The sequence below is a fragment of the Rhineura floridana genome, chromosome 20 (assembly GCF_030035675.1).
Source record: "Rhineura floridana isolate rRhiFlo1 chromosome 20, rRhiFlo1.hap2, whole genome shotgun sequence".
Taxonomy (NCBI): domain Eukaryota; kingdom Metazoa; phylum Chordata; class Lepidosauria; order Squamata; family Rhineuridae; genus Rhineura; species Rhineura floridana.
The window spans coordinates 965,571-993,445 of NC_084499.1; the positions used below are offsets into that span (position 1 = coordinate 965,571).

The 27,875-nt window shown below is 48.8% G+C and overlaps 2 protein-coding genes across 4 annotated transcripts in view; one reads left to right on the forward strand and one right to left on the reverse strand.

Moving 5' to 3' along the window:
* NDOR1 (NADPH dependent diflavin oxidoreductase 1) overlaps positions 1 to 26,416 on the reverse strand; it is a 41,435-nt gene extending 15,019 nt beyond the window's left edge. The window contains exons 1-9 of one of the 3 annotated variants that reach the window (XM_061603702.1): positions 26,308 to 26,416; positions 16,739 to 16,873; positions 14,489 to 14,566; positions 10,458 to 10,555; positions 9,089 to 9,187; positions 8,486 to 8,587; positions 2,497 to 2,709; positions 1,924 to 2,045; positions 488 to 708 (exon numbers count right to left, since the gene is read on the reverse strand). In XM_061603702.1, coding sequence (XP_061459686.1) covers positions 488 to 708; positions 1,924 to 2,045; positions 2,497 to 2,709; positions 8,486 to 8,587; positions 9,089 to 9,187; positions 10,458 to 10,555; positions 14,489 to 14,566; positions 16,739 to 16,873; positions 26,308 to 26,325 — 1,086 coding nt within the window. In that variant the 5' untranslated portion in view covers positions 26,326 to 26,416. Of the gene's footprint in view, positions 1 to 487; positions 709 to 1,923; positions 2,046 to 2,496; positions 2,710 to 8,485; positions 8,588 to 9,088; positions 9,188 to 10,457; positions 10,556 to 14,488; positions 14,567 to 16,738; positions 16,874 to 20,375; positions 20,693 to 26,307 lie in introns of those variants that run through there. The other 2 variants (XM_061603703.1, XM_061603704.1) reach the window with 2 other exon arrangements.
* TMEM203 (transmembrane protein 203) lies at positions 25,988 to 27,309 on the forward strand. Its single transcript, XM_061603707.1, has one exon. The coding sequence runs from the start codon at positions 26,445 to 26,447 to the stop codon at positions 26,853 to 26,855; it is 411 nt and encodes a 136-aa protein (XP_061459691.1). The 5' UTR covers positions 25,988 to 26,444; the 3' UTR covers positions 26,856 to 27,309.
* Positions 27,310 to 27,875: the final 566 nt, after the last annotated feature.

A 27,875-nucleotide genomic window follows, 5' to 3' on the forward strand; every position in this document is an offset into this window, starting at 1 on the left:
GTGTGTGGGCAACAGCCACAACTGAATGTCTTGCTCATTCATTGGGGGAAGAGCTGGCGTTCAGTGGCAGAGTGTCTGCATTGCATGCAGAAGGCTCCAGGTTCAAATTTGAAGCATCTTCAGGCAAGGCTGGGAGACTCCAGTCTGGAACTCTGCAGAGCTGCTGCTGGTCAGAGTATACAGTGCTGAGCTAGACAAGACTGTTGGTCTGACTCAGTATAATGCAGCTTTCTACATTCTTATGTTCCCCCTAACTTGAAGAGACAAAACTATGCAAAACAAGAAAAAAATACAAATCTGCTTAATTTGCATGACTTATACAGGTCGCAGAATTCACCTTTTCTTGGTGCAGAATTGTATTTGTTTTGAGCATGAGCACACACAGAGCTCTGCTACTATTAGGCCAAACAAAGCAGACTCTCACAAAGTCCTCCAAGGGTCATAATCCAATGCGAGAGCAAGAGAGGGATTCTGAGCCCTGTCCTACCTCAAGCGTGGTCCTGCGTGGCCGGTTGCAGTAAGCATGGAGCTCCTCTTGGCCTTGCGTGGAGCTGAACTCCTGCAGCTTCTCCCGCTCCAGCTCGTTCGGAGACAAACGGGACAGGAGTTCAAAGAAGGAGCGGCGGGGGACGCAGGCAATGTCTAGGTAGCGGCTCACCAGGTGATGGACTGAGCATGGCTGGGGCAGGTGGGCCGGAAGGGGAGTGCCTGGGGGGCGAGAGATCCATCAATGGGGCTGCAACCTTTGAACCAACCCATTGCTCAGATCAGCGTTCCCTCAGCTGGCGGGGCCCTCCAGGTGTTGCTGGACCTTTAACTCCCTGCAGTACAAGCAGCAAGCATTGCCAGTAGACCTCAGGGATTGGGGTGGGGGGATAGCCCAGCAACATCCAGAAGGCACCAGGCTGAGGAAGGATGGGTTAAATCGGCACATTTTTAAATTGATTCAGATGGCATCCACAATTAAGTCAGGCAATGCATTTTTAAAATGATTTTTTTAAAAAATACAAGCACTAGTTAAAACTGCAAACGGCAGGCAGTGTCTTATTAAGAAGTATCCTGCCTTCACTCAAGATTTTTTAAATTGAGCCCTACAAACCATAAAGTGTCCAAGATGGCAGGCCCTGGACAGGGAACCGTGGCTCCAGAGGCTGCCACTCCTCTGGGACAGCCATCCACTAAAAACTGCCTGCAAGGGGCTCTGGTCCAGCGTCACTCACAGGGCAGATCTAACCTGAAAGGAAGCTGATTGGCCTTGCTGCAAATGCTTCCAGAACAGCTCAACCCACAAGCTAACTGGGTTTCAGGCAGGGATGGAATAGCTCTGTGACCATCCCCAACACTGAAGGAGGCAAGCCAGAGCGGTGAGCGAAGGCCTCAAGGGGCTTCTCCCTCTCCATCCCTCCCCCCATTGGGCTCCACCTTCCGGACCCTCGCAAGGCGAACCGGCGGCTCCACGGCCAGAACCGCCATCCTGCCACCATCGTAAGCGGGAGCCCCGGCTTCCGCGGGCTGAGAGTGCCGTGCCACACCCAGAACTATGGGGATAGGACTATGATTGGGAGAGTGTGGCTAGCCTTGCAAAGTAGCCCAATGTCTATAATACCTATTTTGCCAAAGTGAGGGGGGAGGTAGTTTGTGTTAACTTTGAAATGTATTACAAATTGTATTGTTTTTATTGTTTATTGTTTTATTGATGTATTATTGATGTTTTATTGGTGTATTTTTATATTGGTGCTCTTTTGTAAGCCGCCTTGAGGGTCTTTTGGCCAAAAGGCGGGGTAGAAATATTAAAATCAAATCAAATCAAATCAAATCAAGAGCTAAGCAGCTATCTTGTGATTTGTCTGGGACGGAGGTTGCATTAGGAAAAATAGTATGTTTGTTAGTAGTTTGTTTTTGCATTAAGGAAACTGTTTCTACCTGCCTCCATGGGCCTCAACACAAAGTGCGCGTCAGGATCCAGGTGCAGCAGGTCACAGAAGAGCTGCACCTCCTCAGGCGCGTTGCATGGCTGGATCATCACTACATCACCGGCAGCAGCCCTGCAGAGAACAGGCAGCGCCTGAGTATGGCCCTTCCTGCATGCTGCACAAACCGCAGCTGTTGCTGAATAGGCGTCTTAATGCTCTTTGCCTTTTTGTACTGAGAGAAGACACGAAGATCAAAATCCCTCTTGAAAGAGGAGGACATGGTGCTGCCTCGGCCCCAGGAGAGCTTATCAGGAACCTGCCTTAGGACTGAGTCAGGCCATGGGGGTCCATCTACCCCCGCACTGCCCGCTCTGACTGGCAGGAGGGGGGTTCTCAGGAGGGGTGGTTTCTTACCACCTGTAAGGAAAAAAAACCTGGATATTCCAGTGGGGATTAAATGTGGGGCTTCTGCCTGCAAAGGAGGGGCTCCCCCACTGGGCTGCAGACCCTTCTTCATTTCACAACCCTCCACTCAGAGGAGGGGCTCCTGATGGCTTGAACACCACAAGCCAAGGACACTCACTCGATCCCAGAGCCAGAGACATCGAACGCAATGAGACGGACATCCTGAAAATGCGACTCGGATGTCACTCTTTGATTGGACACCATCCAGGCAGGGAAAGGGTGAAGCTCTGAGGGGGCTTCTTGAAAGGGCTGCTCCGGCTGAAGATGCTGGCTCTCAGTGCGGCCGCTTGAGGCCTCATCCAGAAGCTGAAAAGTAAACTTTGGGGGCAACCTGGAGCAAAGGAAGGAAACTGGCAGTCAGTCAGTATTGCCACAGCTGGTCAGCATGAATTCTCTCTTCTCTTCTCATAGCACCACACCTTGGAACGGGGGGGGGCAGGATTTAGAGTCCCATCAGAAAACCAGTTCCCATCACCCCAGTTCCCCCAACCCCTGAGGCTCCCTCAGAGTCAGCCGGCCCTCTTAGGGGCTTTTCATCCCGCCTTCTCCTGCTGCTTTCTACTCGACCCCATTTTCAGGCAATCAAAGCACTTCACATGTGTCGCCTGGCTGAACCCCCCACAACAATACTTCTCTCTCGGAGGTCAGCATTATCACACACACACACCCCCCACACACACTGCAGATGGGACAGGGGACGGGGGGGGGAGGAATGAGGCAATGGCTTGCTTAAAAGCCACCTGGTGAATTCATGGGAGAGGTGAGATTTAAACTGGGAGCCGCTTTCTTCATAGCTCAGGCTCTTCACCTGAAGCTTTTATTTTCACAATTTCTATTTTGTAGCATTTTATAATTTGAAGAGCTGCCACACAGAGACAGGAGAGGCTTATTGCTGCATAACGCACTGGGAATGTAACTGATGGAGAAAATCCTTTTTCTGCTGGTCCAGAGAGCAGGACACAAACCAGTGGGATCAAATGTAAGAAAAAGGGTTTCGACCTAAGTACTAGGAAGAACTTCCTGGCACTAGGAGCTTTTCAACAGTGGGACAAACAGCCTCAGAAGGTGGTTGACTCTCCCTCATTAGAGGTTTATAACCAGAGGCTGGATTGGCACCCATCAGGGATGCTGTAGCTGTCGCAGGGGGTTGGACTGGATGACCTCTGAAGTTCCTTCTAAATCTGTGATTCTATCATTCTGGTGTTTCTGTTCTGTAATGTTTTTAAACTGAATACGTTCAAAAGGCTTTTCTTTTAAATCAAACGGCAGGATATCTGTCGCTTAAGGAAAACAGCAGAAGATGGGCAGGGAGGTGGGGGGGGAGGCAAGCCCACAAGGTTGGCACAGGTACATGGGTGTAACCTCCGCCCTATATTTTTCCTGGCTCTTGCCATTGTTCTCTTCCTCTCTCTCTTTAGACAGAGAGAAATGTGCAAGGCTGAATTTGGAGCTACTGATTCCCACCTCTTTCTAGGGTGAGGGCTGATGTTTGGACGGCTTCTGGTCCCTTGGGTGAGAGATGAGGGAAGTGGGTGGTACTTATAGGAGGCACTCACAGTTATAGTGGTTTTTTTCTCCTTTTCCTTTTAGAGGGGAGGGGGGGGAACAGATGAAGTACCATGGTCTGGTTTGTCAGAAAAGTTAAAGAACATAAGAACATAAGAAGAGCCTGCTGGATCAGGCCAATGGCCCATCTAGTCCAGCATCCTGTTCTCACAGTGGCCAACCAGGTGCCTGGGGGAAGCCCGCAAGCAGGACCCGAGTGCAAGAACACTCTCCCCTCCTGAGGCTTCCGGCAACTGGTTTTCAGAAGCATGCTGCCTCGGACTAGGGTGGCACAGCACAGCCATCATGGCTAGTAGCCATTGATAGCCCTGTCCTCCATGAATTTGTCTAATCTTCTTTTAAAGCCATCCAAGCTGATGGCCATTACTGCATCTTGTGGGAGCAAATTCCATAGTTTGACTATGCACTGAGTAAAGTAGTACTTCCTTTTGTCTGTCCTGAATCTTCCAACATTCAGCTTCTTTGAATGTCCACGAGTTCTAGTATTATGAGAGAGAGAGAAGAACTTTTCTCTATCCACTTTCTCAATGCCATGCATAATTTTATACACTTCTATCATGTCTCCTCTGACCCACCTTTTCTCTAAACTAAAAAGCCCCAAATGCTGCAACCTTTCCTCATAAGGGAGTCGCTCCATCCCCTTGATCATTCTGGTTGCCCTCTTCTGAACCTTTTCCAACTCTAGAATATCCTTTTTGAGATGAGGCGACCAGAACTGTACACAGTATTCCAAATGTGGCCGCACCATAGATTTATACAATGGCATTATGATATCGGCTGTTTTATTTTCAATTCCTTTCCTAATTATCCCTAGCATGGAATTTGCCTTTTTCACAGCTGCCGCACACTGGGTCGACATTTTCATTGTGCTGTCCACTACAACCCCGAGGTCTCTCTCCTGGTCGGTCACCGTCAGTTCAGACCCCATGAGCGTATATGTGAAATTCAGATTTTTTGCTCCAATATGCATAATTTTACACTTGTTTATATTGAATTGCATTTGCCATTTTTCCGCCCATTCACTCAGTTTGGAGAGGTCTTTTTGGAGCTCTTCGCAATCCCTTTTTGTTTTAACAACCCTGAACAATTTAGTGTCGTCAGCAAACTTGGCCACTTCACTGCTCACTCCTAATTCTAGGTCATTAATGAACAAGTTGAAAAGTACAGGTCCCAATACCGATCCTTGAGGGACTCCACTTTCTACAGCCCTCCATTGGGAGAACTGTCCGTTTATTCCTACTCTCTGCTTTCTGCTTCTTAACCAATTCCTTATCCACAAGAGGACCTCTCCTCTTATTCCATGACTGCTAAGCTTCCTCAGAAGTCTTTGGTGAGGTACCTTGTCAAACACTTTTTGAAAGTCTAAGTACACTATGTCCACTGGATCACCTCTATCTATATGCTTGTTGACACTCTCAAAGAATTCTAATAGGTTACTGAGACAGGACTTTCCCTTGCGGAAGCCATGCTGGCTCTGCTTCAGTAAAGCTTGTTCTTCTATGTGCTTAGTTAATCTAGCTTTAATAATACTTTCTACCAGTTTTCCAGGGACAGAAGTTAAGCTAACTGGCCTGTAATTTCCGGGATCCTCTCTGGATCCCTTTTTGAAGATTGGCGTTACATTTGCCACTTTCCAGTCCTCAGACACGGAGGAGGACCCGAGGGACAAGTTACATATTTTAGTTAGCAGATCAGCAATTTCACATTTGAGTTCTTTAAGAACTCTCGGGTGGATGCCATCCGGGCCCGGTGATTTGTCAGTTTTTATATTGTCCATTAAGCCTAGAACTTCCTCTCTCGTTACCACTATTTGTCTCAGTTCCTCAGAATCCCTTCCTGCAAATGTTACTTCAGGTTCAGGGATCTGCCCTATATCTTCCACTGTGAAGACAGATGCAAAGAATTCATTTAGCTTCTCTGCAATCTCCTTATCATTCTTTAGTACACCTTTGACTCCCTTATCATCCAAGGGTCCAATCACCTCCCTAGATGGTCTCCTGCTTTGAATGTACTTATAGAAATTTTTGTTGTTGGTTTTTATGTTCTTAGCAATGTGCTCCTCAAATTCTTTTTTAGCATCCCTTATTGTCTTCTTGCATTTCTTTTGCCAGAGTTTGTGTTCTTTTTTATTTTCTTCATTTGGACAAGACTTCCATTTTCTGAAGGAAGACTTTTTGCCTCTAAGAGCTTCCTTGACTTTGCTCGTTAACCATGCTGGCATCCTCTTGGCCCTGGCGGTACCTTTTCTGATCTGTGGTATGCACTCCAGTTGAGCTTCTAATATAGTGTTTTTAAACAACTTCCAAGCATTTTTGAGTGATGTGACCCTCTGGACTTTGTTTTTCAGCTTTCTTTTTACCAATCCCCTCATTTTTGTGAAGTTTCCTCTTTTGAAGTCAAATGTGACCGTGTTGGATTTTCTTGGCAATTGGCCAGTTACATGTATGTTTAATTTAATAGCACTATGGTCACTGCTCCCAATCGGTTCGACAACACTTACATCTCGTACCAGGTCCCAGTCCCCACTGAGGACTAAGTCCAGGGTTGCCGTCCCTCTGGTCGGTTCCATGACCAACTGGTCTAGGGAATAGTCATTTAGAATATCTAGAAATTTTGCTTCTTTGTCATGACTGGAACACATATGCGGCCAGTCTATGTCTGGGTAGTTGAAGTCACCCATTACTACCACATTTCCTAGTTTGGATGCTTCCTCAATTTCATATCTCATCTCCAAGTCTCCCTGAGCATTTTGATCAGGGGGACGATAGATCGTTCCCAGTATTAAATCCCTCCTGGGGCATGGTATCACCACCCACAACGATTCTGTGGAGGAGTCTGCCTCTTTTGGGGTTTCGAGCTTGCTGGATTCAATGCCTTCTTTCACGTATAGAGCGACTCCACCACCAGTACGTCCTTCCCTGTCCTTCCGATATAGTTTATATCCAGGGATAACCGTATCCCACTGGTTTTCTCCATTCTACCAGGTCTCCGTTATGCTCACTATATCAATGCTCTTCTCTAAGACCAAGCACTCCAGTTCTCCCATCTTGGTTCGGAGGCTCCTAGCATTTGCGTACAGGCACTTGTAAGCAGTGTTTCTCTTCAAGTGTCTTTGGCACTTGTGGTTTGGCCTGTGGTAATTTTGCCCTTCTGAATTTATATTCTGTGCTCCTGCTCTCACAATGCCTACTTCTAGGCCTACCCCTTTTAAAATTTCATCATTTTTTTGGTTTTTATCCCAGGGTGGAGGTTTACTCCGAACCGGACCTTCCTCAGCTCCTGTCGGGTTTCCCCCCTCAGTCAGTTTAAAAGCTGCTCTGCCACCTTTTTAATTTTAAGTGCCAGCAGTCTGGTTCCATTCTGGTTCAAGTGGAGCCCGTCCCTTTTGTACAGGCCCGGCTTGTCCCAAAATGTTCCCCAGTGCCTAACAAATCCAAACCCTTCCACCCGACACCATCGTCTCATCCACACATTGAGACTGCAAAGCTGGGCCTGTCTGGCTGGTCCTGCGCGTGGAACCGGTAGCATTTCAGAGAAAGCCACCTTGGAGGTCCTGGCTTTCAGCATCCTCCTAGCAACCTAAATTTTGCTTCCAGGACCTCACGGCTGCATTTCCCCATGTCGGAGACAGCAGCTTTTATACACTGTACCCCCCTTTTGCCCCCTGGCTGAATGAGCGGCGAGGGGAGTGCTTGGCAAGACTGCATTATTGAGGGGGTGTTTGTGCATTGTTGCCTGCTTGTATGTCAGTATTTGTCAAGGTTTCTCTGGGTCTCCTGGCATAGACATACGAGTGAGCTGTTCACTGAAGATGCGAGACTGAATGATGGGCGTGCTCAGAGAGTTGCGACTTGAGGGTGGGCTGGAATAGTACGTTTGAGTATATTGGTTTAGAGCATTGATGGGTTTGTCTGATGTGAGTGTGTTGATCATGTAAACTTGAGTGAAGCTGAGTGGTATGTACTTTTGGCTGTAATTAGATTAAGCCGCGTTTACTGCTGTGTAGGAGGCTGGGAATGTAATTGGACTGATTTGTTTAATGGTATGACTGATTGACGTTACGGTGGTTGAGAAGAGCAAGTTGATTTTCTTTTGCCTAATTGTCAATCACATTATTTAAAAAGGTGGAATTCACACTTTTTAGTTGATTTTCATTTCTAATATTTTACTTCTTGATGTGTATTTTGTTTAGTTGTTTACTATGAATTCTCCCGTATATTTTTGTAGATGATTTTTATGGGTCGTGGTTATTTTGATACTAAAGAGGATGCTCTGTTTCGATTGTTAATTGTATTTTACAGAATGTAGAAATTCTCTGGTATTATTTGTACTTGCTGTTCATTTAAGATGAGTTATCCTATGTTTTGCTTAAACATAAGAGGTATATAAATTGTCCAAATTAAAAAATATATCTTAGACAAAGCATTCTAGAGAGCAGTTTGTGCTGAACTCTACCACCACCACCACCACTCTCCAACACACCCTGACTCCTGCATTAAAGTAACCCATGTACTCTGTAGTTAGTTTTCCTCTGTACTTACATGGTATCTGGACTGATTATGTGGAGACCAGAAGGAAGGGGATACAGAGCTAAGATTTTTTCCCACAAGTCCAAAAGCCATGGGTCAATGACTGCATCTGGCCTGCAGAAGATGGGAAGGAAAGTGAGTTCAAACCAAGGAATCTAAACCAGCTGTCCTCACCAAAGGCAGGATAGTCCCTGTTGTGTTTCTTTCCTCAGAATGGGGAGAACTTTCACAAGTCTTTCCTGCAAGGAAGCAACTGCATAACTTGAAAGGGCCACCGCTCAGTGGTAAAACATGCAGAAGGTCCCAGGTTCAGACAGGGCTTGGAAAAACCCTTGACTGGAACCCTGGGGAGCCACTGTGCCAAATGGAGCGGATGGGCTACGGGTGTGTCTCTGACCATGGCAGCCTCTCGTGTTCCTGTGAAAATACTGTTTCATTTCAGAGATGCTAAGCTTTTGACAAAAGAGAAAAACCACAGCCATGGCAGGGAAATTCAGCGCAGGGGAATCTCCTGGACATCTTCAAGGCCGGGTCCAAGAGTGCCCAACAGTTGCCAGCAAGATCCATGGCGAGATTCAGGGAAGGGCATCCTGGCACCCGGCTGCCGCTTCTTACCCCAAGTCGTGCTGGTCGTCTCCCAGTGCTGCTGGCACAATGGGGCTGCCTCCCAGCTGGAGAAGCCTCTTGTGCAGTTTCTTGGCCACAAAGTTGAACCTGGGCAGGAAAAGAATGGAGCATTTAGAGGGGATTTGTGGATTGGGGTTTCCAAAGAGTTCCTGACCCTTCTGCGGCAGCAACATCTCCCTATGAGCCCCAGTGGCTGCACAGATCCTAGAGTTGCTCAGCATGTAAGCAGCTCTGAAGGACCACAAGGGGAAGGTCCACCAAGTATCACAGACTGGACAGGGGGAGAGAGAAGGCAGACTCTCTCTCACACACACGTTATATTTCACTGTTTGACTCACAATGTCTCCCTCCCAATACATTTATTATTAGTATTATATCCCACCCTTCCTCCCAGCAGGAGCCCAGGGCGGTATATATATATTCAGGTATATAGCCTAGTATATTATCTATTATATCACACAAAATCCTAGATGCTAACCCACAGAGGCTCCATCACACCCAAGAAGCAGAATCTGGCACTGGGCTATGCAGAAGAGAAGCCACATAGTTGTGTGGGACTTCTGCTGTTTGCTCTTAAAGGGAAAACTGAAGTGCTGCATTTGGGGGCCCCGATGCAGATTGCAACCCTCCTGGAAACCTCCATGCAGCAGCCGCCCCGTCACACCAAAGGCTATTTTGCAAGAGGTATGATAAAGGCCACCCTTAATGCCAGAACATTCACAACAAGACCTATTTTGTCCCACCAGGATAATCACAACGGGGTGAGAAAGAGGAGACTGAGTCCTGTGAGCCATCCTGGGAAAGAATTCCCTCCACACATCGTGAAACCAATTTTCACACAACCTAAAATTAAAGATATAGAACTCAAGCCATGCCACAAGTTGTGGTGACACCCAGTTAGCTGATTGGCTTGTAAAAAGCAAGATTAGAAAACTTCACGGAGAAGGGTAAATCTAGCAAGCCCAGCCACCTTGAAAGGCGTTTGGTGAGAAGGTGGGATACAAATATTTTGCATAAATGTAAACAAAATTGACAGCTCTAAGCCATTTTAGTTCAATGGAGCCTCATTGTTCAGAGGCACTCTACCACTGTGAATCAGATGCTAGGGACAGAGAACCGGGGTGGGGTGGCTGTGGCCTTCAAAGGTCTTCCCAGGAGCATCCAGCTCTGAGGGATCTTTGATCTGATCCTGCCCAGCCATTATTATGTTCTCCATGGTTCAAGACCGTTTCAGGGCCAGGCACAGCCTAGGCAAGCGGCTTGCTGGGGCAAGTCTGCAGGGCTGGAGCTTTAACAGCCCTGCCTAAAGGACACGAGGGGCTATTTTATGGTGTTCAGAAACAGAAGTGCAACTTACTTGGGATAGGAGGAATCTCCGAGCCCCAGAACAGCGTAGTCCATCCGGCACAGGGAGGTGGGAGGCAGGCTCTTTCGGAATACGAACCTCCAGAAATTCTGGAGTAAAACCAGCCAAGGAGGAAAGCTGACATGGACGGTGTCCCTTGTGAGGGTCCACCCCACCCCCTTGCCCCCAGGCAATTAGGGCTCACCACAGGTAGAGGAGGGACCGTCAGCATGTGGTGGCAGAGCCCCTGCCTCTCGCGCAGAAGGGCCCAGGATCAGCTCCCCTGGCACCCCTGGAGAGCTGCTGCCACGCAGCGGGCATGAGGCGTGGTGAGCCAGTGGCTCTTTCACTCCCATCATCCTTGGCCATGGCCTACGCCAGCTGGAGCGGAAGGCAGCTGGAGACTCATAGCCTCTGGAGGGCTGCAGATGCTCCTTCCCCATCGCCCTGCTAGGAGGTGAGTGTTCTACATTCCCTTGGTGGCCGCGGAGGAGCAGGCTTCTCCTCCGCTGTAGCCAGCATGGAGATATTGGCTACTAGCCTCTCAGTGACCCAGCACAACAATCCTGCAGGGTAGAAACTTGCTGTGGACTTATTAACAAGGATGGGCTAAAGGGACCAAGTGGAGAGGGCAGACTTCAGATTTGTGGGATCTAGTCTGTGTTTTACCAGAACCGTGAGATCCACCCAACAGAGCCTGGAGAAAAACACACACACAGAAGAGGATCTGCCTCTGAGAAGCATCTGCAGCACACAGAGATTTTGGAGAAGCAGAACTGCGCCACGCTCACAGTCCTGGTGACCTGCAGCTTTCTTCATTTCAGCAGCCTAATTTAGGTGTGTGTGCAATGGCGTCACTAGCCGGGTGCGGGGAGTGCAGACCGCACCAGGGTGACACCATGAGAGGGCGGTGTCACCCAGAGTAGGGTTGCCATATTGCCCGGTTAGCTGGGTTTTACCTGGATTCTTTGCATGCCACCCGGCGCCCGTTTAGCCCCTTAGCTGGCCCGGATTCTCAGCTTTCATTTAAAAAAAAAAATTAAGTTTCTAGGTGGTCCGGTTCTCGAGATATACAGTAGGGCCCCACTTTATGGCGTTCCGCTGATGCGGCGCCTTTCATTTTCAATTTTAAAGGGTTTTTTTCCCTTTTGCATCGTTTTTGCGTCATTTTCGCACGACGCGGCCCATTAAAGTAAACGGGGTTCCGCTTTACGGCGTTTTCCGCTTTATGGCGGGGGTCCGGAACGGAACCCGCCATATAAGCGGGGCCCTACTGTACATAAAAACGTCAGCCCCCCCGTTAAATCTTTTTTTAAACTACTGTATAGCACTTCGTAGCTTTAACCCCGCCCATTCAGGATTGCAGCCAATCAGTGAAGTGTTTGGCTGACCTGTGGCAGTGTCTGGTAAGCCTCATTGCAAGGCCAGAAAATGGTGGTTTCCCCCCCTGTTTATCTGAAAATCTCATAAATTGGGTAAGTATATACATTTCAGTTTTTTCCCCTCTTGTGTGTAGGAGTCAGATCCTGGGCAGTGTTTTGAAAACCTTCCCGATACTTGCTTTTGTGGGGGTAAAAGCATTGCTAATCCCATATGTCCAGAGTAAATCCCATTGAATTCAATAGGATTTACTTTTGAGTAGACATGGTTATGAATGTGCTGAAAATCAATGGGACTTTGGAGTGAATGTAAAAAAGAATTGTGTTTGTGTTCTCTTTCTGCCCTCTCCCCTCCAGTCCTATTTTAAAGCAAGTAGGCAGGGCTTACTTAGGTATTACAGTTTTTATTCTGTAGGAAACTAATACTGATTTTTCTGCAATGACCAACTGGTTTGACAATAAACTATTATATGGGCTGTATGTATTTATACATCTGCAGTGTGTGTGTGTGTGTGTGTGTGTGTGTGTGTGTGTAGTCTTTCCAACAACCCTGTGAGGTAGGGTTGGAAACCAAGGCAGCTCACAACAAGAAATAAAGCCATTTAAAATCCAATAACCATAAAAACAAGTATAAACAGTTGCATAACAGCATAAAGTGGCATGATTCAGAATTTTGGGTTGTGTGAATGAAGTTGCTTATCACTTGAGGTTGCAGTTCTGTCCCTGTTTGAGTAAGTTCCACTGAATATACTGGAACTTGCTTCTGAATAAATAAACCTAGGATTGCACTATAAATATCTTTACAGTTTGTGTAAATAATAAATATATTTGATAGTCATGCTTATATAAATATTTCTTCATTTATCCTATTTTTGGGGTTTGGTTAGGAATCCTGACTGGTTGTGAGATGCTTAGTTTTCTGCCTTACTCATAGGAATCTTGTTGTGGTTGGTATGGTATTACATTTAGGAAAGTGTTACTGCCTTTTGTGTTTTTTTTTCCTATTTGCATTTCACTTATCTTTAACCTCACTCCGTTACAGCCATAGAAGCAACAGCAGCATATGCAAGACAATTAACTCCCATTAGTGATAAGAACAAGAATTTATAATTATTATTTCAATTAAAACAAGAGGCTTATCAATACTTTGAAGAGGACCAGATATTTATTTTCTTTCTGTGCCCAGGACTGGGTCTTTCATGATGCCCCGGGGGGGGGGGGGAGCAGGAGAGTAGTTGATAAGACAGACATCCTGGCATTGGTAATCTAATTAGCAAGGTATGTGTGGGGTTGTTGCACACTTCCAGGCCCAGTTTCATTTTGAGTATGGAGGTGGAACCTGTGTAGATGTGGTTGATCAAAGGGAGAAGAAATTTTGAGTTAAGCAAAGCTCTGCTTTTATAAAACCTAAAAAACATACAGATACTTTGAATGTCTGAGTGCCTGCACCAGTGGAATACTGGAGGAACTTGTAAAACTTGCTGCAACAGTATTTAGAACTGAGCATGTGGTGTGAAAGACTCCTTTTCCTAACATTTTGGCTTCTTGTTTTTCTCCACCCACCACATCTTTGAAATATATCGTATATGGTTAACCGTACTGCTGCTCTGACTTACTTTATGTTTGTTGCTATTTTGTGTTTTTATTATGTTTTTATATTGATTGTGTATTTTTATTGTTTTTATTATATTTGTAAGCTGTGCTGAGCTCTGTTTTTAACAGCAGAAGGGCAGGATATAAATCCTCTTAATCAATCAATCAGTATTCCATAGTGTTGGAAACTAGTCTAGGCATCTAAGGCTGAAAATGTTAAGTTTTTTTTAAAAAAGATTTCTCACATCTTTCCCCAGTTTTTGGTGGTAATTCCTAGGCACAAAAACAAAACAACTGGACAATCTAAATATTAACGTGCAAATATTTGCATAATATGCAAATGATATGCAAATATTTTGCATGATATGCAAATTAGCCTGCCTGGATTTGTGGAACTGCAATATGCCAACCCTAACCCAGAGCAGCCCCGCCCCTAGGCACCCTAGGTCTGGTACGGGAGGAGGGCCATGGGGGGTGACACCATGAGTTACCGCACCGGGTGACACCAACACTAGTGACGCCACTGTGTGTGTGTGGTGGGGGAAGGGTCATTTTGCTGTGGCTATTTTTAAAAAACTGAGAATCAAAACTTTATGACGATCTGCCCACCCAGGGATCATAAGATACTACAGCACATGCACAGATTTTATGGCGATGGGCCACAGCTCAGTGATAACAGCACATGGTTTGTCTGCAAGAGGCCCCAGATTCGATCCCCGGCACTTCCAGTTCAAGAGGATCTTTAGGGCACCGAGGATGAAAGGGACTCTGCCTGCCTGAGAATCTGGACAGCGGCAGCCAGTGGCAGGGATGGGCTGGATGGACCAGTGGTCTGACTCGGCACAAGGCAGCTACCTACATTCAAACACAGAGGCTGGATGTGGTGCTGCAAAAGGGCTTGAGCCCGAACAAACTTCCATGGCGGTGGGGCAAGGCAGACTCAACTTTGCTCATGGTCAGGTTCTGGCCAAAGGCACACCTGAGGTGAGGTTAGGCAGCCATCCTCGCCTCTTGCCTCCCCCCCCCCCCGCAACAAGACACTAGAGGGCAACAATCAGGAGGACATCTCACCTTCATATTATCAGGAGGGTCCCCTTGTCCCGTGGTTGCACAGATGAACACCACCAGCGGCTCATGGATAAGGTTTGCCTTTGGAGAGAGCCACGCAGAGAGGATGAACAATTATGGACAGAGGCATCCACGGCATTCCCAGTGAATGCCGCCAGGAAGCAGCTCAAAAGAAGGCCTATCGCCTTGTAAGGGAGGCCGGTATTAATACCCATAATGCTATTTAACATTTATATGAAGCCCCTGGAAGCAGTCCCTAGGAGACTTAGAGCGAGGGGTCACCAGAAGGCTGACGGCACCCAGCTCCACTTCTCTGTATCGTCCAAGTCAGGAGGGGCTGCGCAGTTCTAGCTCAACCTTCCCCAACCTGGTGCTCTCCTATTAGATTTATTTCCCACCCTTCACCAAAAGGTCACAGGGCAGGTCACAACAATAGAAAACGCAATATTAAGAACAGTTTAAAACAAATGACAATCTCAGCTAGAGAAGGTCCAAAAAACACCTGTCTCAGATGTCAAAGGCCAGGGTGAAGAGGCACATCTTCAGCATATGACAAAAGCTGTATAATGAATGTGCCAGACGCGGCTCTGTTGGGAGGGAATTCCACAGCTGAGCGGCAAGATGGAAGTGTTATGGGACACCACAGGAAACCTCCTGAGGTGTCAAACTTTCTGGAAACATCCCTGGACGTAGGAGCAGAGCCACTGAAGCCCAATGCCCCAAATCCCCACCTCCCTGAGCGGCTCCAGGAGGACACCACAGTCAAAGGTATCAAAAGCCGCTGGGAGATTCAGGGAAACAAGCAAGGTGGCACCTCCCCCCCCCCCCACATCTCTCTCCTGACAAATGCCATCAACCAGGCGACCAAGGCAGTTTCAGTGCAGTGACCAGGCCTAAAGCCAGGCTGAATGGACCCAGATATTCAGTCACCCCGCCGGCACGCCCGACGCTGGACCTCCATCACCCTCTCGGGCACCTTGCCCCACAAAAGGGACATTTGCCACTAGGTGATAGTTGTTTAGCATTTCTGGTCTAGGGAGGTCCTCCGACGGTATTTCCCCTTCCTCCAGCGACTACAACTCTGTCATCCCATTGGTCATGCTGACTGAGGTTGATGGGAATTGTAACGCAAGACATCTGGAGGGCACCAGGTTAGAGAAAGCTGCTCCCAACTGATACTTGGATGCTGTGGCGGCCTGGATGAGGGCGAAGAAGCGGAGTCCTCAACACATGGAGACACTGTGGGTGGGCAGTTCCTGGGTGAAGGAATGAGGCAGATTGCCTCTTCTGGATGGGACCAGACTCCCTCTAAAACTGAGGTGGATGGACTCCAACTTCCATCAGTTGCAGCCAGCATGGCCAACGGTCAGGAACAATGGGAGTTCAGCAACATCTGGAGGACCACAAAATCCCCACCCATGCTCTAAAGGGACAGGCGCATAGTTTGGGGGTGCTCCTAGACTCAGTACAGTCGTTGGAGGCTCAAGAGCTCCCATGGCAAGGGGTAGGTGGCACACATGCTTGGCCCCTGCAATGTATAATTCCTGAACAGGGGTAGCTGAGCCACAGTGATCTATGCACTGAACACCTTGAGTCTGGATTGCCACAATGTGCTCTCTACGTGAGGCTACCTCTGAAACTGGCCCTGAAGCTTCCACTGGCTCAGAATGCTGTGTGCCATGGCTGTTATGTGGGGCAGCTTACCAAGGACCCACTGCAGCACCGGCATTGAAAGAATTGTGCCAGCTGCCTATACGCTACCGAGCCAAGTTCCAAGTGCTTGTATTGACATACTAAGCCCTGCACAGTATCTAGGGCCCAAGTACTTGGCAGCGCTCTAATTCCCAACCAGGCCTGTCAGTACTTTGAGACCTATGGGGAAGGCCCTCTTAGCAGTGCAGCATTGACTGGAACTGTGATATATAGCCATGCAGGAGAGGGCATTCCCAGGGCAAGCACCCTAACCGTGGAATTCCCTCCCCTCCCAAACAAGGCTGCCATTAACTCTCCTGAGTTTCTGGCACCAGTCAAAGATCCTATCTTGTTACTGAGGCCTTTCAGTGAACTGTTCTTGTGAGGATTTATTGTTACCATTGGTGTTTTATTGACAGCTTTATAAGCTTTACTGCATTTTGATTGGGACTGCTTTTAGTAAAGTGAACTAGAAATATTTTAAGTAAATAAAGAATGGTTTGTGTGCCTACATGAGCTGGAGACTGAAGCAATGGCCAAGGCAGCCGCCTGGGCACTCACCACATTGTAGTCATCCAGGGCCTCGACCGTACACTGGAAATGCCGTCGCTTGGCTTCCCGTCCAATCCTCTCAGCAGCGTCTTCGGCAGTCCCAGTCTGGCTGCCAAAAAGGATGAGAATCTTGTGCACCGCCATCTGGGGTGGGGGGGTGAAAGGAAAACGCAACTCAACAGGAGGAAGAAGCGGTGGCAAAGACTTTCTCTCACGCTGCTACTTTACTGCCAGATTTTTCCCCACTGTAAGAAGCATACACAGGGAAATTGAATCAAGAGAGGAAATGAGAGAGGATGCAAGTGGCCAGAGCAAAAAGAGAGAAAAGAATTGGACAACCCTCTTCCCCGTCCCCCCCCCCAAAACAGCTTGCTGCACAGTAGAATTCCTCTGCTTCGAGATGAACCACTCTGTGGAGGCTGGCACCAAAGACAAACCACACAGGTCTTGGCTCTCAAACAAGTCCCTCAACAGAGCGACGATGAAGGATCTGGCACAGGCTGCCATCCTTTGCCTGCAGATGACAGAGAGTCTTTGGGAGCATAAAGCAGCCCCACGGGGTTTTAAGCAGCCCCTCTTTCCGTAGCTGCCACAAAATGCCTGACCTGGGTGGATTTGGCAACACATTCCGAGAGAGCCTGAACTTGCAGTGCTGCTTTGGCACAAGCCTATAAAAAGGCAACCACATACTTGGGAATGCAGGCGTTCTTTTCTCACACTGTGGAAATTGGCAGCTGGAGGCCTCAGGGCCAAACCCAGCCTTGTGGGGATTATGTTAAGGCCTGCCCTGCCAGATCAAAGGCCAGTTTTTTGTTTCCAACAGCAGCCAGCCAAAGGCCCCCAGACCACTAGTAGGGCCTGAAGGCAACAGAATTCAGACCTGTTGGTTCCCATCCCTTGATATTTAGAGGTAAACGGACCCTGGCCAATGTGTGTTTGTGTGGGTGACTCAATTATGGCCAACAATTCTTGATAGACTACTCCTGCCCACACTTGTTCAATCATTTGGTTATAGCAGTCTAAGCTAGGATAGTGGCCTTCACCTCACTGCCCACGTTTGAACAGATTGTGAGGTGTGTGTGAGCAGGAGATGGAAAAGTTTCGATGCATTTAAGCATAGGCTACGTGCATGTAGAAAGCAGCAAGACCATTTTGTCTGGGTTCGGTTTGAAACAAACCTGCACCAGGCTCTACACAATGGATTCCTTTCTTATCGCATTGCCTCCATGTACATAATCAATGGGAGGAGCAGGGCGGGGGTGGCCAAACAGTGTTGACGTCCAGACTGCTGACTTGTCTCTCACCTCCGCCCCCAGTTACTCGCTTTCCTTGTGTCATGTGGGGTCTTGCTTTTAGGCCAAGGGAGAAGAGCAAAGCCCTGCTGCTTTATAGCTTGTGCTGTGAGCTGGAAAGGTGGCCCCATGGCTCCTCCTGCCCTCTTCCTGCCTGGCGGGAGCTGTGAGGAAAGGGCGAGGCGCTGCCAGCCCCAGTTACTTTTCTCCCATCTTCTTACTATTTCCTCAGCGCCCGGAGGAAGCACCTCGCCTTCCACCTCCAGCCAAACAGCTTTGATGTCCATGTGAAGTTGGTTGAAAGGGAAAATGCAACCGATCTCTGAAATCCCAGATTTTGAACAAAAAGGGGCAAGTTTGACTGACATTCTGAGTCCCTAGATTCGTAATACAGAGGTGGAGACACACTGAAACCAACATAACTGCAAGTGTATCTCTACCCACAGCATTGGCACCGAAGAATCTTGGGTTTCTCTCAATCCCTGAAGAGGGCTCACACCTAAAACACTGATGCTTCATTGGATGCTTAAACACACACACACACACATTGTGTCACCTAAGGTCTGGGGATGGGCCTCCTCACACCTTCCCCAAAACAATGCCAGAGACAGTCCTAAGTGTGAAATAAAACTCTCCACCAACTTTCCTTATTGGGAAAAAATATTTTTTGTGGCTCCACTCCTGGACCATCCCCTGACATAAACAGCTGGCGGCTGAGGAGTCTGCCTGGTGCTGGACTCTGCCCTTTGCCTGTGGAATGTGCCGTCTGGCCCTGCCTGGCACAGAGCCAAAGCTCTTGAAGAGCTGAAGGAAGGAAGGAAGGAAGGAAGGGCGTTGAAGAGGACGGGGAGGTAGCTGCAGCTTTTCTTTCATCTTCTGCCCAAAGAGGAGCAGTAAAAGGAAATGGATGGACTTTCTGTTAACGCCACGAAGGCAAGGCAGCACTCCCCACCCTCCTAAATACAAAAACAAGCAACATCCTAGATCCTAAGAAGATCGCCCAGAGTTTCTGTAACACACTTCAAATATTGTATGAATTAATGAATGAAGCTACTGCTTACAATATGCTTCTAAGTTTATGACTCAGGTGGACAGAGAATCTCTTGCCTGCACCACCAACTAAAGGCATGCGATTCAAACCAGGCTCTTTCCACCTCACTCTGTTAGCTATCCCCCCCCCATTTTGATCCTGCTCCTTCATCTAAGGAGTGCAGGGCAAAATATTAGACTGTTCTCTCCCTCTCTCTCTCACACACACACTTTATCCTCACAACCCTGTGAAACAGGTTATGCTGAGAGATCGCAACTGAAGGTCTCCTGGTGAGTTTCATGGCTAAGTGAGGATCTGAACCTTGGACTTCTTCTAACTCTTAAGGCTGTTTTATTGGCTAGATGTGTTTAGCTAAGAAGTTCTGTACTAATTGCCAGTGAGCTACCGGCCAAATTGAAGGCACTGGTGTTAGTGTGCCTTGAGACCCAAGTACCTCAAGGAGAAACTCCTCCAGTATCAACCAGCATGGCCCCTATGATCAGCAGGGGAGGCCCAGTTGGTGGTGCCACCTCAGGCTCTTGCTTGGTTGGTGTTGACATAGCCTTCTTGGTGGTGGCTCCCCATTTATGGAATGCCCTCCCTGCTGAGGTGTGTTTGTCTCCCAGGTCTTCACATTCCCACTACTGACTTCAGAAGGAATGTAAAGACATTCCTGTTTACTCAGGCATTTTGATGGCTGGCTGATACATTTTGGCCATGGCAACCCCTGCCCCCCTGCTCTGTCTTGCCTCCCATCCCCAGGCAGCCTATTTGTGTTATCAGAGCTTGTTTGGGTTGGTGGAGATTAAAGTAGTAGAGGGCAGGAAGACAGGGCAGATTTTGCTCCCATCCTCCGCCATTCAGAGACGGAAGTAAATTTTACTCTCTCTCTCTCTCTCTTACTCACACACTCACACTCTTTATAGCTACACAATTGAGCACGTTTAGAAAACATGTCCATGCCAAGTTTGGCCCTCAGGTTGACACTCTCCAGTAACCATGGCTATATAGCCTCTCTCAGTCATTTTACCGCACCAATACTCTCACATAGTGCTAGGTTACATGTGTGTATACATATATAACAAAGCCATTACTAGCCCCCTTTATCTGGAAGTGCTGATCCCAACACAAGCAGGCACCTCTATTTTCCAAGGTTTCCAACACATCAGGGGTCAAAAGCTCAAAATGCCTCTCAATACTTCCATAGAACTTCCAAGCTTGCATACTGCATCCCCCCCACATACAGCATGCAGCTTCCCAGTAATCACATGTTATACAACCCTTTTAATTGCCAGGTGCTACACTCAATCTTCATTTAGCTTACCTTCACAAATCCTGGAAAGGCCAGTCATTATCATTCTCATTTTACAGATTGGGGATCACGGCTCAGATTCCATGACTTTTCCTAAAGCCATACAATGAGCCTGTATTTTTTCCACTGAAGTTCACTGGTTCTTCACACCACCCTCCTTGTCCTGGCTCCCAACCAGAGATGCAGACCCAGGACTTGAGACTGGGTTTTCCATGAAGCTTTATTCCAGAAGTCAGCACAGGAACACAGCATCAAACATTTCAGGCACGAATCAGGATGCAGAACTAGGCTTGTGGAAGCAACAATGAGGAAGTTGATGCAACAAGGATTCTTCCCCCAGAGCCTCCTTATAAAAGAAAGGGGGCAGGCATGCTACTTGCACTGGCTAACTCTAGCATTTTCCAGCCTTTACTGCAAGGCTGGGGCTCCTTCAAGGAGCAGAGGATAATTTCTCTCATTGTAATTGCTTTTTGGACTTTTCTACATGACGTTGCCAGCTTTTCTTCTGAGGAAATCTGGCTTATCATTCTGCACTAGCTCATTACAATCTGTTTTTACAACTCAGTCTAGGCTGGGTGCCCGTGACAACTCTCCACTGACCAATATAGATTGGGGGGGGGGATTCTCGGGGCCTTTCTCTGCAATTCCATTAGCAAGCCCAGAGGCTTCTGGACACATTTCTTCTGTGATTTCTTAATTTGCTTCTTCCACATTGGTAAACCCCTCACCATCCCCTCAACACTACCAAGCAGTCTCCATGGGGTCAATGGTGGAATGGTGCTGGGGGCAGACCACGTCAATCTAGAGGAACAAGGAATAGATACATAATATCCATCCCTTGTTCCAGGTCTGTCCAGAACCAGAAGGAAGCTGGGGGACGCAGGATTCCTACCGACCTCCGGCTGCTGATGTGTAATGCCAGGTGTGTAGTACAAAAAACATTTACCACCCGTGATGTGATCTTGGATGAATGTGCAGACCTGGCATGTATTACGGAGACCTGGTTGGATGAAGCCTCAGCTCCTATTCTTGAGGCCATGTGTCTACCAGGTTTCCGCTATGCACAGCAGCCGAGGGTGGGAAGGCGGGGAGGGGGAGTGGCAGTTATTTATCGAGAGTCGTTGATCTTTGCCAGACCTCCCCTTCGTGGGACTAACTTTGTTGATTGTATGTACTGGAGGTTGGGCTCGAAGGGCAGTTTAGGGATCCTGCTCATGTACCGCCCACCCCGCTGCACGGCAGACTCCCTGGCCAAGGTGCTGGAGATGATCTCGGATGTGCGAATGTTGTCCCCGGAACTGTTAGTTCTGGGTGACTTTAACATACACGCCGAGACCACTCTCATCGGAGCCCCTCGGGATTTCCTGGAAACCATGGCTTCCTGGGAACTGCGCCTTAGTAATACTGAGCCCACCCATGTAGCCAGTCCATACTCTTGACCTTATATTTGTCCCAGGGGGGGAGGGTAGTGTGCTGAAATTAGGGGTTATTTCTTCTACCCCCGTGTCATGGTCAGACCACTATCTGGTAAAGATGGATCTCTCGATGCCACACGCCCTCCGCAGGGGTAAAGGTCCTATTAGAATGGTCCGCCCCAGGCGCCTGATGGATCCAGTTGGTTTCCTGACGGCGCTTGGGGAATTGGAACCTGCTGAAGGTCGCCCGGTCAAAGCCATGGTGATGGAGTGGAACGAGAGGATCGCCGGGGCGTTAGACCGAGTGGCTCCGAAACGTCCTCTCCCCCTGAACAGAACTCAAGCAGCACCATGGTACACACCACGGTTGCGTACTTTGAGACAGGAGGTGAGACGACTAGAGCGCCGGTGGCGGAAGTCGCGCTCCGAAGATGCTCGGACACAGGTTAGAGCAGCAATAGCTGCCTACTAGGTGGCAGTAAGGGCAGCAAAGAGGGAATTCTTTGCTGCCTCTGTTGCATCAGCAGAGTGCTGTCCCAGGAGGTTGTTCCAGGTGGTCCGAAGCTTGGTCGGTCCAGTTGCTCAGGAACCCCTGGAACAGTCCAAGGCCTCCTGTGACAATTTGGCAAAGCACTTTGCTGATAAAATCGAGCACCTGAGGAGCTCGATTCCGTGCGCCATGGATACAGTGAGTGAGCTAGAGTTGGCCAGTTGCAAACCGGTCAAATGGGATCGATTTCGGCCTCTTCCTTCTGAGGATGTGGACAAGGTGCTCTCATCTGTAAGGCCTACCACTTGTCTACTTGATCCTTGCCCGTCGTGGCTCCTCATGAGCTGCAAAGAGAGATTGGGCGAGGGGATCAAGGCAATGGTCAATGCATCCTTGCAAGAGGGTGTTATGCCACTAGCCCTCAAGGAGGCTATTATAAAGCCCATCTTAAAGAAGTCCTCCTTGGATCCCCAAATATTAAACAACTTTCGCCCAATTTCGAATCTACCATTCTTGGGCAAGGTCATTGAGCGAGTGGTGGCTAATCAGCTGCAGACACACTTGGATGAAACGGATTATCTAGATCCATACCAATCGGGTTTCAGGACTGGACATGGAACTGAAACAGCCTTGGTCGCTCTGGTAGATGATATGAGGAGGGCATTGGATAGGGGAGAATTCACCTTCCTTGTCCTCCTAGATCTCTCAGCGGCTTTTGATACCGTCGACCACGGTATCCTTTTAGATCGCCTGGAGAGTTTGGGATTGGGAGGCACGGTTTTACGGTGGTTCCATTCCTTTCTCTCCGATAGGCGTCAACAGGTAGCATTGGGTGATGAGGTTTCAGACCCTTGGCCTCTCAATTGTGGTGTGCCACAGGGTTCTATCCTCTCTCCCATGCTATTTAACATCTATGTAAAGCCGCTGGGAGCGATCATCAGGAGATTTGGGCTGCAGTGCCACCAATATGCGGATGACACTCAGCTCTATCTCTCATTCAAATCTTCACCGGAGAGGGCTGTGGAGACCGTATCCAAGTGTCTGGAATCTGTGAGTGGATGGATGGGCAGGAACAGGCTGAAGCTGAACCCTGACAAGACCGAGGTACTACTTGTGGGAGACAAGGGAAGGTTGGGAGATGTTGACCTGGTGTTTGGCAGGATGAGGCTGCCCCTACAGGACCAGGTCCGTAGCCTTGGGGTCATTCTTGATTCCAAGCTGTCCATGGAGGCTCAGATTTTGGCCGTGAGCCGGGCAGCTTGGTATCAGTTACACCTTATACATAGGCTACAACCCTACCTCCCTGTTCAACAGCTCCCACTCGTAATACATGCCCTGGTCACCTCTCGATTGGACTACTGTAATGTGCTCTACGTGGGGTTACCCTTGAAAACGACCCAGAAATTGCAACTTATACAGAATGCAGCGGCGCGCTTACTTACCAACAGCCGCCGCCGTGATCACATTACGCCAGTGTTATTTGATCTACACTGGCTGCCGGTTGTTTTCCGGGCCCGATTCAAGGTGTTGGTATTAGCCTTTAAAACCCTGTACGGTTTCAGCCCAGTTTACCTGAAAGAGCGCCTCCACCGCCACCAATTATGCCGCCCGACCAGATCAGCCACGCAAGGCCTTCTCTCGATCCCACCAACCAAAACAGCTAGGTTGGTGGGTACTAGGGAGAGGGCTTTTTCTGTGGTGGCCCCCACTCTCTGGAACTCCCTCCCGTTTGATCTCCGACATGCCCCTTCCCTGGATGTATTCCGCAAGGCCCTGAAGACGTGGCTATTTCAACAGGCCTCTGAGATCTTTGGGATGGGTTAATCTCCATGATTTTGTCATCTATTATATGCTGTATATGTAAATGTTTTTATAAATGTACTGATGACTGTCCAGTATTTTATTTATTGAGATTAATGTGACTGCATTTGATACTATTGTATTTTATCCCGTTTTAATGTACGTCGCCTAGAGTGGCTATCTGCCAGATAGGCGACACACAAATTAAATATTATTATTATTATTATTTCTATTTCAATGACACTCCTTTCTCTCCCATCACCCAACTTCTTTCTTGAAGCCCAAATGCTAATAACATAAGAACAGATCCATAAGATCAGGCCCAAGGGGGCCCATCTAGTCCAGCATTCTGTTCCCACAGAGGCCAACCAGATGCCTCCACGGGAAGCCTGAAAGCAAGACCTGAATGCAACAGCACTCTCCGCTCCTGCAGTTTCCAGCAACTAGCATCATGCCATGCTCTAAACTAAATTCCAGCTTCCAGTCCTCACTTTTCAAGCTCTTCGCTTCTTGGCCCTCCACTATACCGCCAAGGAACATAAGAAGTTGCCTTATAGCATTGGTCCATTTACCATAGTATATTTGACACTGACTGGGAGTGGCTCTCTATGGTTTCAAACAAGAGGTCTCTCCCAGTCCTACCTGAAGAAGTCCTACCTCCTCCTTCACCTCTACTGCTTGCTCCTCCTTTATTTCAACCAACTCAACCCCTTCCCCCCACCTAGAGCCAGTCTGTTCACCAAGTTGCTTCTTCCGTTCCAGATCCACTTTCCCCGTGGAATCTCCCCTCCACCATCCCTCATGCAGCTTAAAAACACCATCACCTGGATTTTCCTTTGGAGATTGTGATAAACTCAAAATGTGATCCTGTGGGTCAATCCTTGCCTGTGCAAAGAGACATCATGTCCAAGACTTAAATATCTGGCAGGTTTTCTCTTAGTCTCACCTGAAAAGATTTAGCAAAAATGCCTATTTCCCCCCCCCTTTTTTTTTTACTCTTGCCCACTTCTAGGGTTAGTTACTGTACACTTTAGCCTCTTTTCCTTTCACTAGCTAGCAGGGAGTTTCCCCCTTTTTCTTCAGTCCCCTCTGTATTTGGTTTTGAAGATTGTGAGCCAATGAACAGGAAGGGTCTTAGGTGTTCCATTGTTGCACAGCACTGAGCAAGGAATAGTGATTTAAGTAGGTGCTCTTGTTAATAATAAATGCTTATGAGATAAGAAGAGCCCTGCTGAATCAGACCAAAGGCCCAGGAGAAAGAATGTAGCTCAGTGGGAGAGCACCTGCCTTACATGCAGAAGGTCCCGGGTTCAGTCCCCAACGGGAACTCCAGGTAGGGCTGGGGGAGACTCCTGCCTGAAACCCTGGTGGGCCATTGCTGCCAGTCAGTGTAGGCAATACTGAGCTAGATAGCTCAATGGTTTGATTCAGTGTAAGGCAACTTCCTGGGTTCCTAATCCAGTATCCTGTTGGTTACAGTGACCAAGGAGATGCCTCTTGGGAAGTCTGCAAGACCTGAATACAAGAGTACTCTCCCCTCCTGAGGTTTCCAGCAATTGGGATTCAGAAATATACTGTCTCCAACAGCAGAGGTGGTACTCAGCCCTCATGGCTGGTAGCCAGCCACTCCACGAAGCCTTTTCCTTCCCTTAGAGCTACTCACAAACTCTTGCAGTCTCTCAGTACAGTGTCCTCCTGAGGGTAACCTTGCACATGAACAGTGGTCAATTTCTTAAAATAAATGGTTAAAGTAAAATCCAAACAATCCAAAAGGAAGCACAAAGGGGAGAAGATACACTTAGAGCGCGTGGAAGGGGAGGAGGCAGCCGCAACTTGCACGTGCTCAGGGAAATCCGGCGGCCTCCTCCTAATCCTCCTCCCAGGGTTTAACTAGGGCGAAGCAAGGCCACCAAGGAAAGGCTCCGTGACCGCCGCCTCCCGCCGACGGGATCCTCAGGCTTCACGCGCAGCCTTTCGCAGGTGGAGCCCCGGAGATTCTTCTCCCGAAGGGCGGCCCCCGCAGGCAAGCGGAAAACCTTCGGTTGGCTGACTGAGTCGGGGCTGACAGGCTCGCCTGCTGGAGGCGCCCCGCGGGCCACGCCGGACATCCCTCCCCGGCCCCTGGACCGAGCCCCCTGCGACTACAGAAAGAGTAACAGCAGCAACAATAGCAATAATAAGAGGAATAGTAGCAACAGTAACAGTAATAATAATAGCAACAGTAACAATAACACGCTACCTGAGTCAAAGCCGGCATCCTGCCGCTTCCGCGTGCGTCACCTGAGCGCGCCGGAAGCGGGCGTATGTTTTCGGGTCGGGCTTCCACCCGGGAGCCTGCGCACGCGCAGAGGTGCCTGCCTGCCTGGTCCCGGGGCGATGCTGTTCTCGCTGCGGGAGCTGGTGCAGTGGCTAGGCTTCGCGCCCTTGGAGCTGCTGCTGCAGGCGCTGGCGCTGCTGGCCGCCTCGGCGCTGCTGGTGCTGAAGGCGGACGGGTCCGGGCCGGGGCTGAGCTGGTGGGGTGTCTTCGCACCCTTCTTCGCCGCCGACGGGCTGAGCACGTACTTCACCACCATCGTCTCGGTGCGGCTCTTCCAGGATGGCGAGAAGCGCCTGGCGGTGCTGCGGCTCTTCTGGATCCTCACCTTGCTCAGCCTCAAGTTCGTCTTCGAGATGCTGCTGTGCCAGAAGCTGGGCGGGCAGAGCCACGAGCTCTGGTTCGGCCTCATCCTGTCGCCCGTCTTCATCCTCCTCCAGCTCCTCATGATCCGGGCCTGCCGGGTCAACTAGGCCCGCGGCGCGCAGCCCCCCGGTGCCCGCCCCGCCAGGATGTTGCCCGCCCTGCCAGTGAGAGAGGGGGGGGGCGAAGCTCGGGGCTCAGCGCCTGTTCACGATCTCCTCTTCCACCGTCCTCTTTCGTGTCAGCGCCGGCGGCGGCAGGAGCCCCCGGTGCGCTTTCCTACCGTCAGCCTTTCTCCACCATCATTAGGCGCTTGCTCAAGGAGCTGGTCAGCTTGTGACAAGACAGTAAGGATTTGGAGGAACAAACTTTGAGGGGAGAGAGAGAAAAATCTCAGTCCACACACTGGGAAAGCACTTTTGCATTTGGGGTGTGTGGGGGGCTTGGACCAAACACAGCTCCTTCCACAATGCTGTCATTGGACTTTATATTCTCTCCTGTTCTGTGAGGCCATTAGGCCCCAATGAGGTCTGGTTATTTAAGAATAAAAATGTATTGCTTGTACTTGGGCATATGTGTCCCTTCTCTGTAGGAAAACCTTTTCTTCATGGCTGTAGGGATCACCCAGTAAAAATTCTGGGCAGAGAAAAGGAAGTGCTGCTTCACACCATGTAGAAGTGAACGTATGGAACTCACTTCCACAAGATGGGGTGATGGCCAATAATCTCAATATAGCTTGAAGTGAGGATTAAACAAATGTAGAGGGAAGGAGAGGTATTTCAGTGGCTACAGTATTAGCCAGAGTATATGAAACCTCCCAGTGAGGCAGTGAGTTGTATATCTTAGCCCTGCTCAGAGCAGACCCAGTGAAATTAATGGACATTATTAACTTGGCTCTAGTGATTTCATTGGGTTTACTCTGAGTCCAGTTTGGTAACACTGCTCGTTGGCTAGATATCCATGTCAGGGGAGAGGTGCTGCCTTCAAGCCTGGCTTCCAAGGGGCATATGGCTGCTCACTGTAAGTGGGAGGATGAATGTTCTGTCTGATCTAGCAAAGATGTTCTTTTTTGCATATGGCTGGAATGGAAATGGTCCTGAGGCAGGGATTCTAAAGTGGTTATATGATAT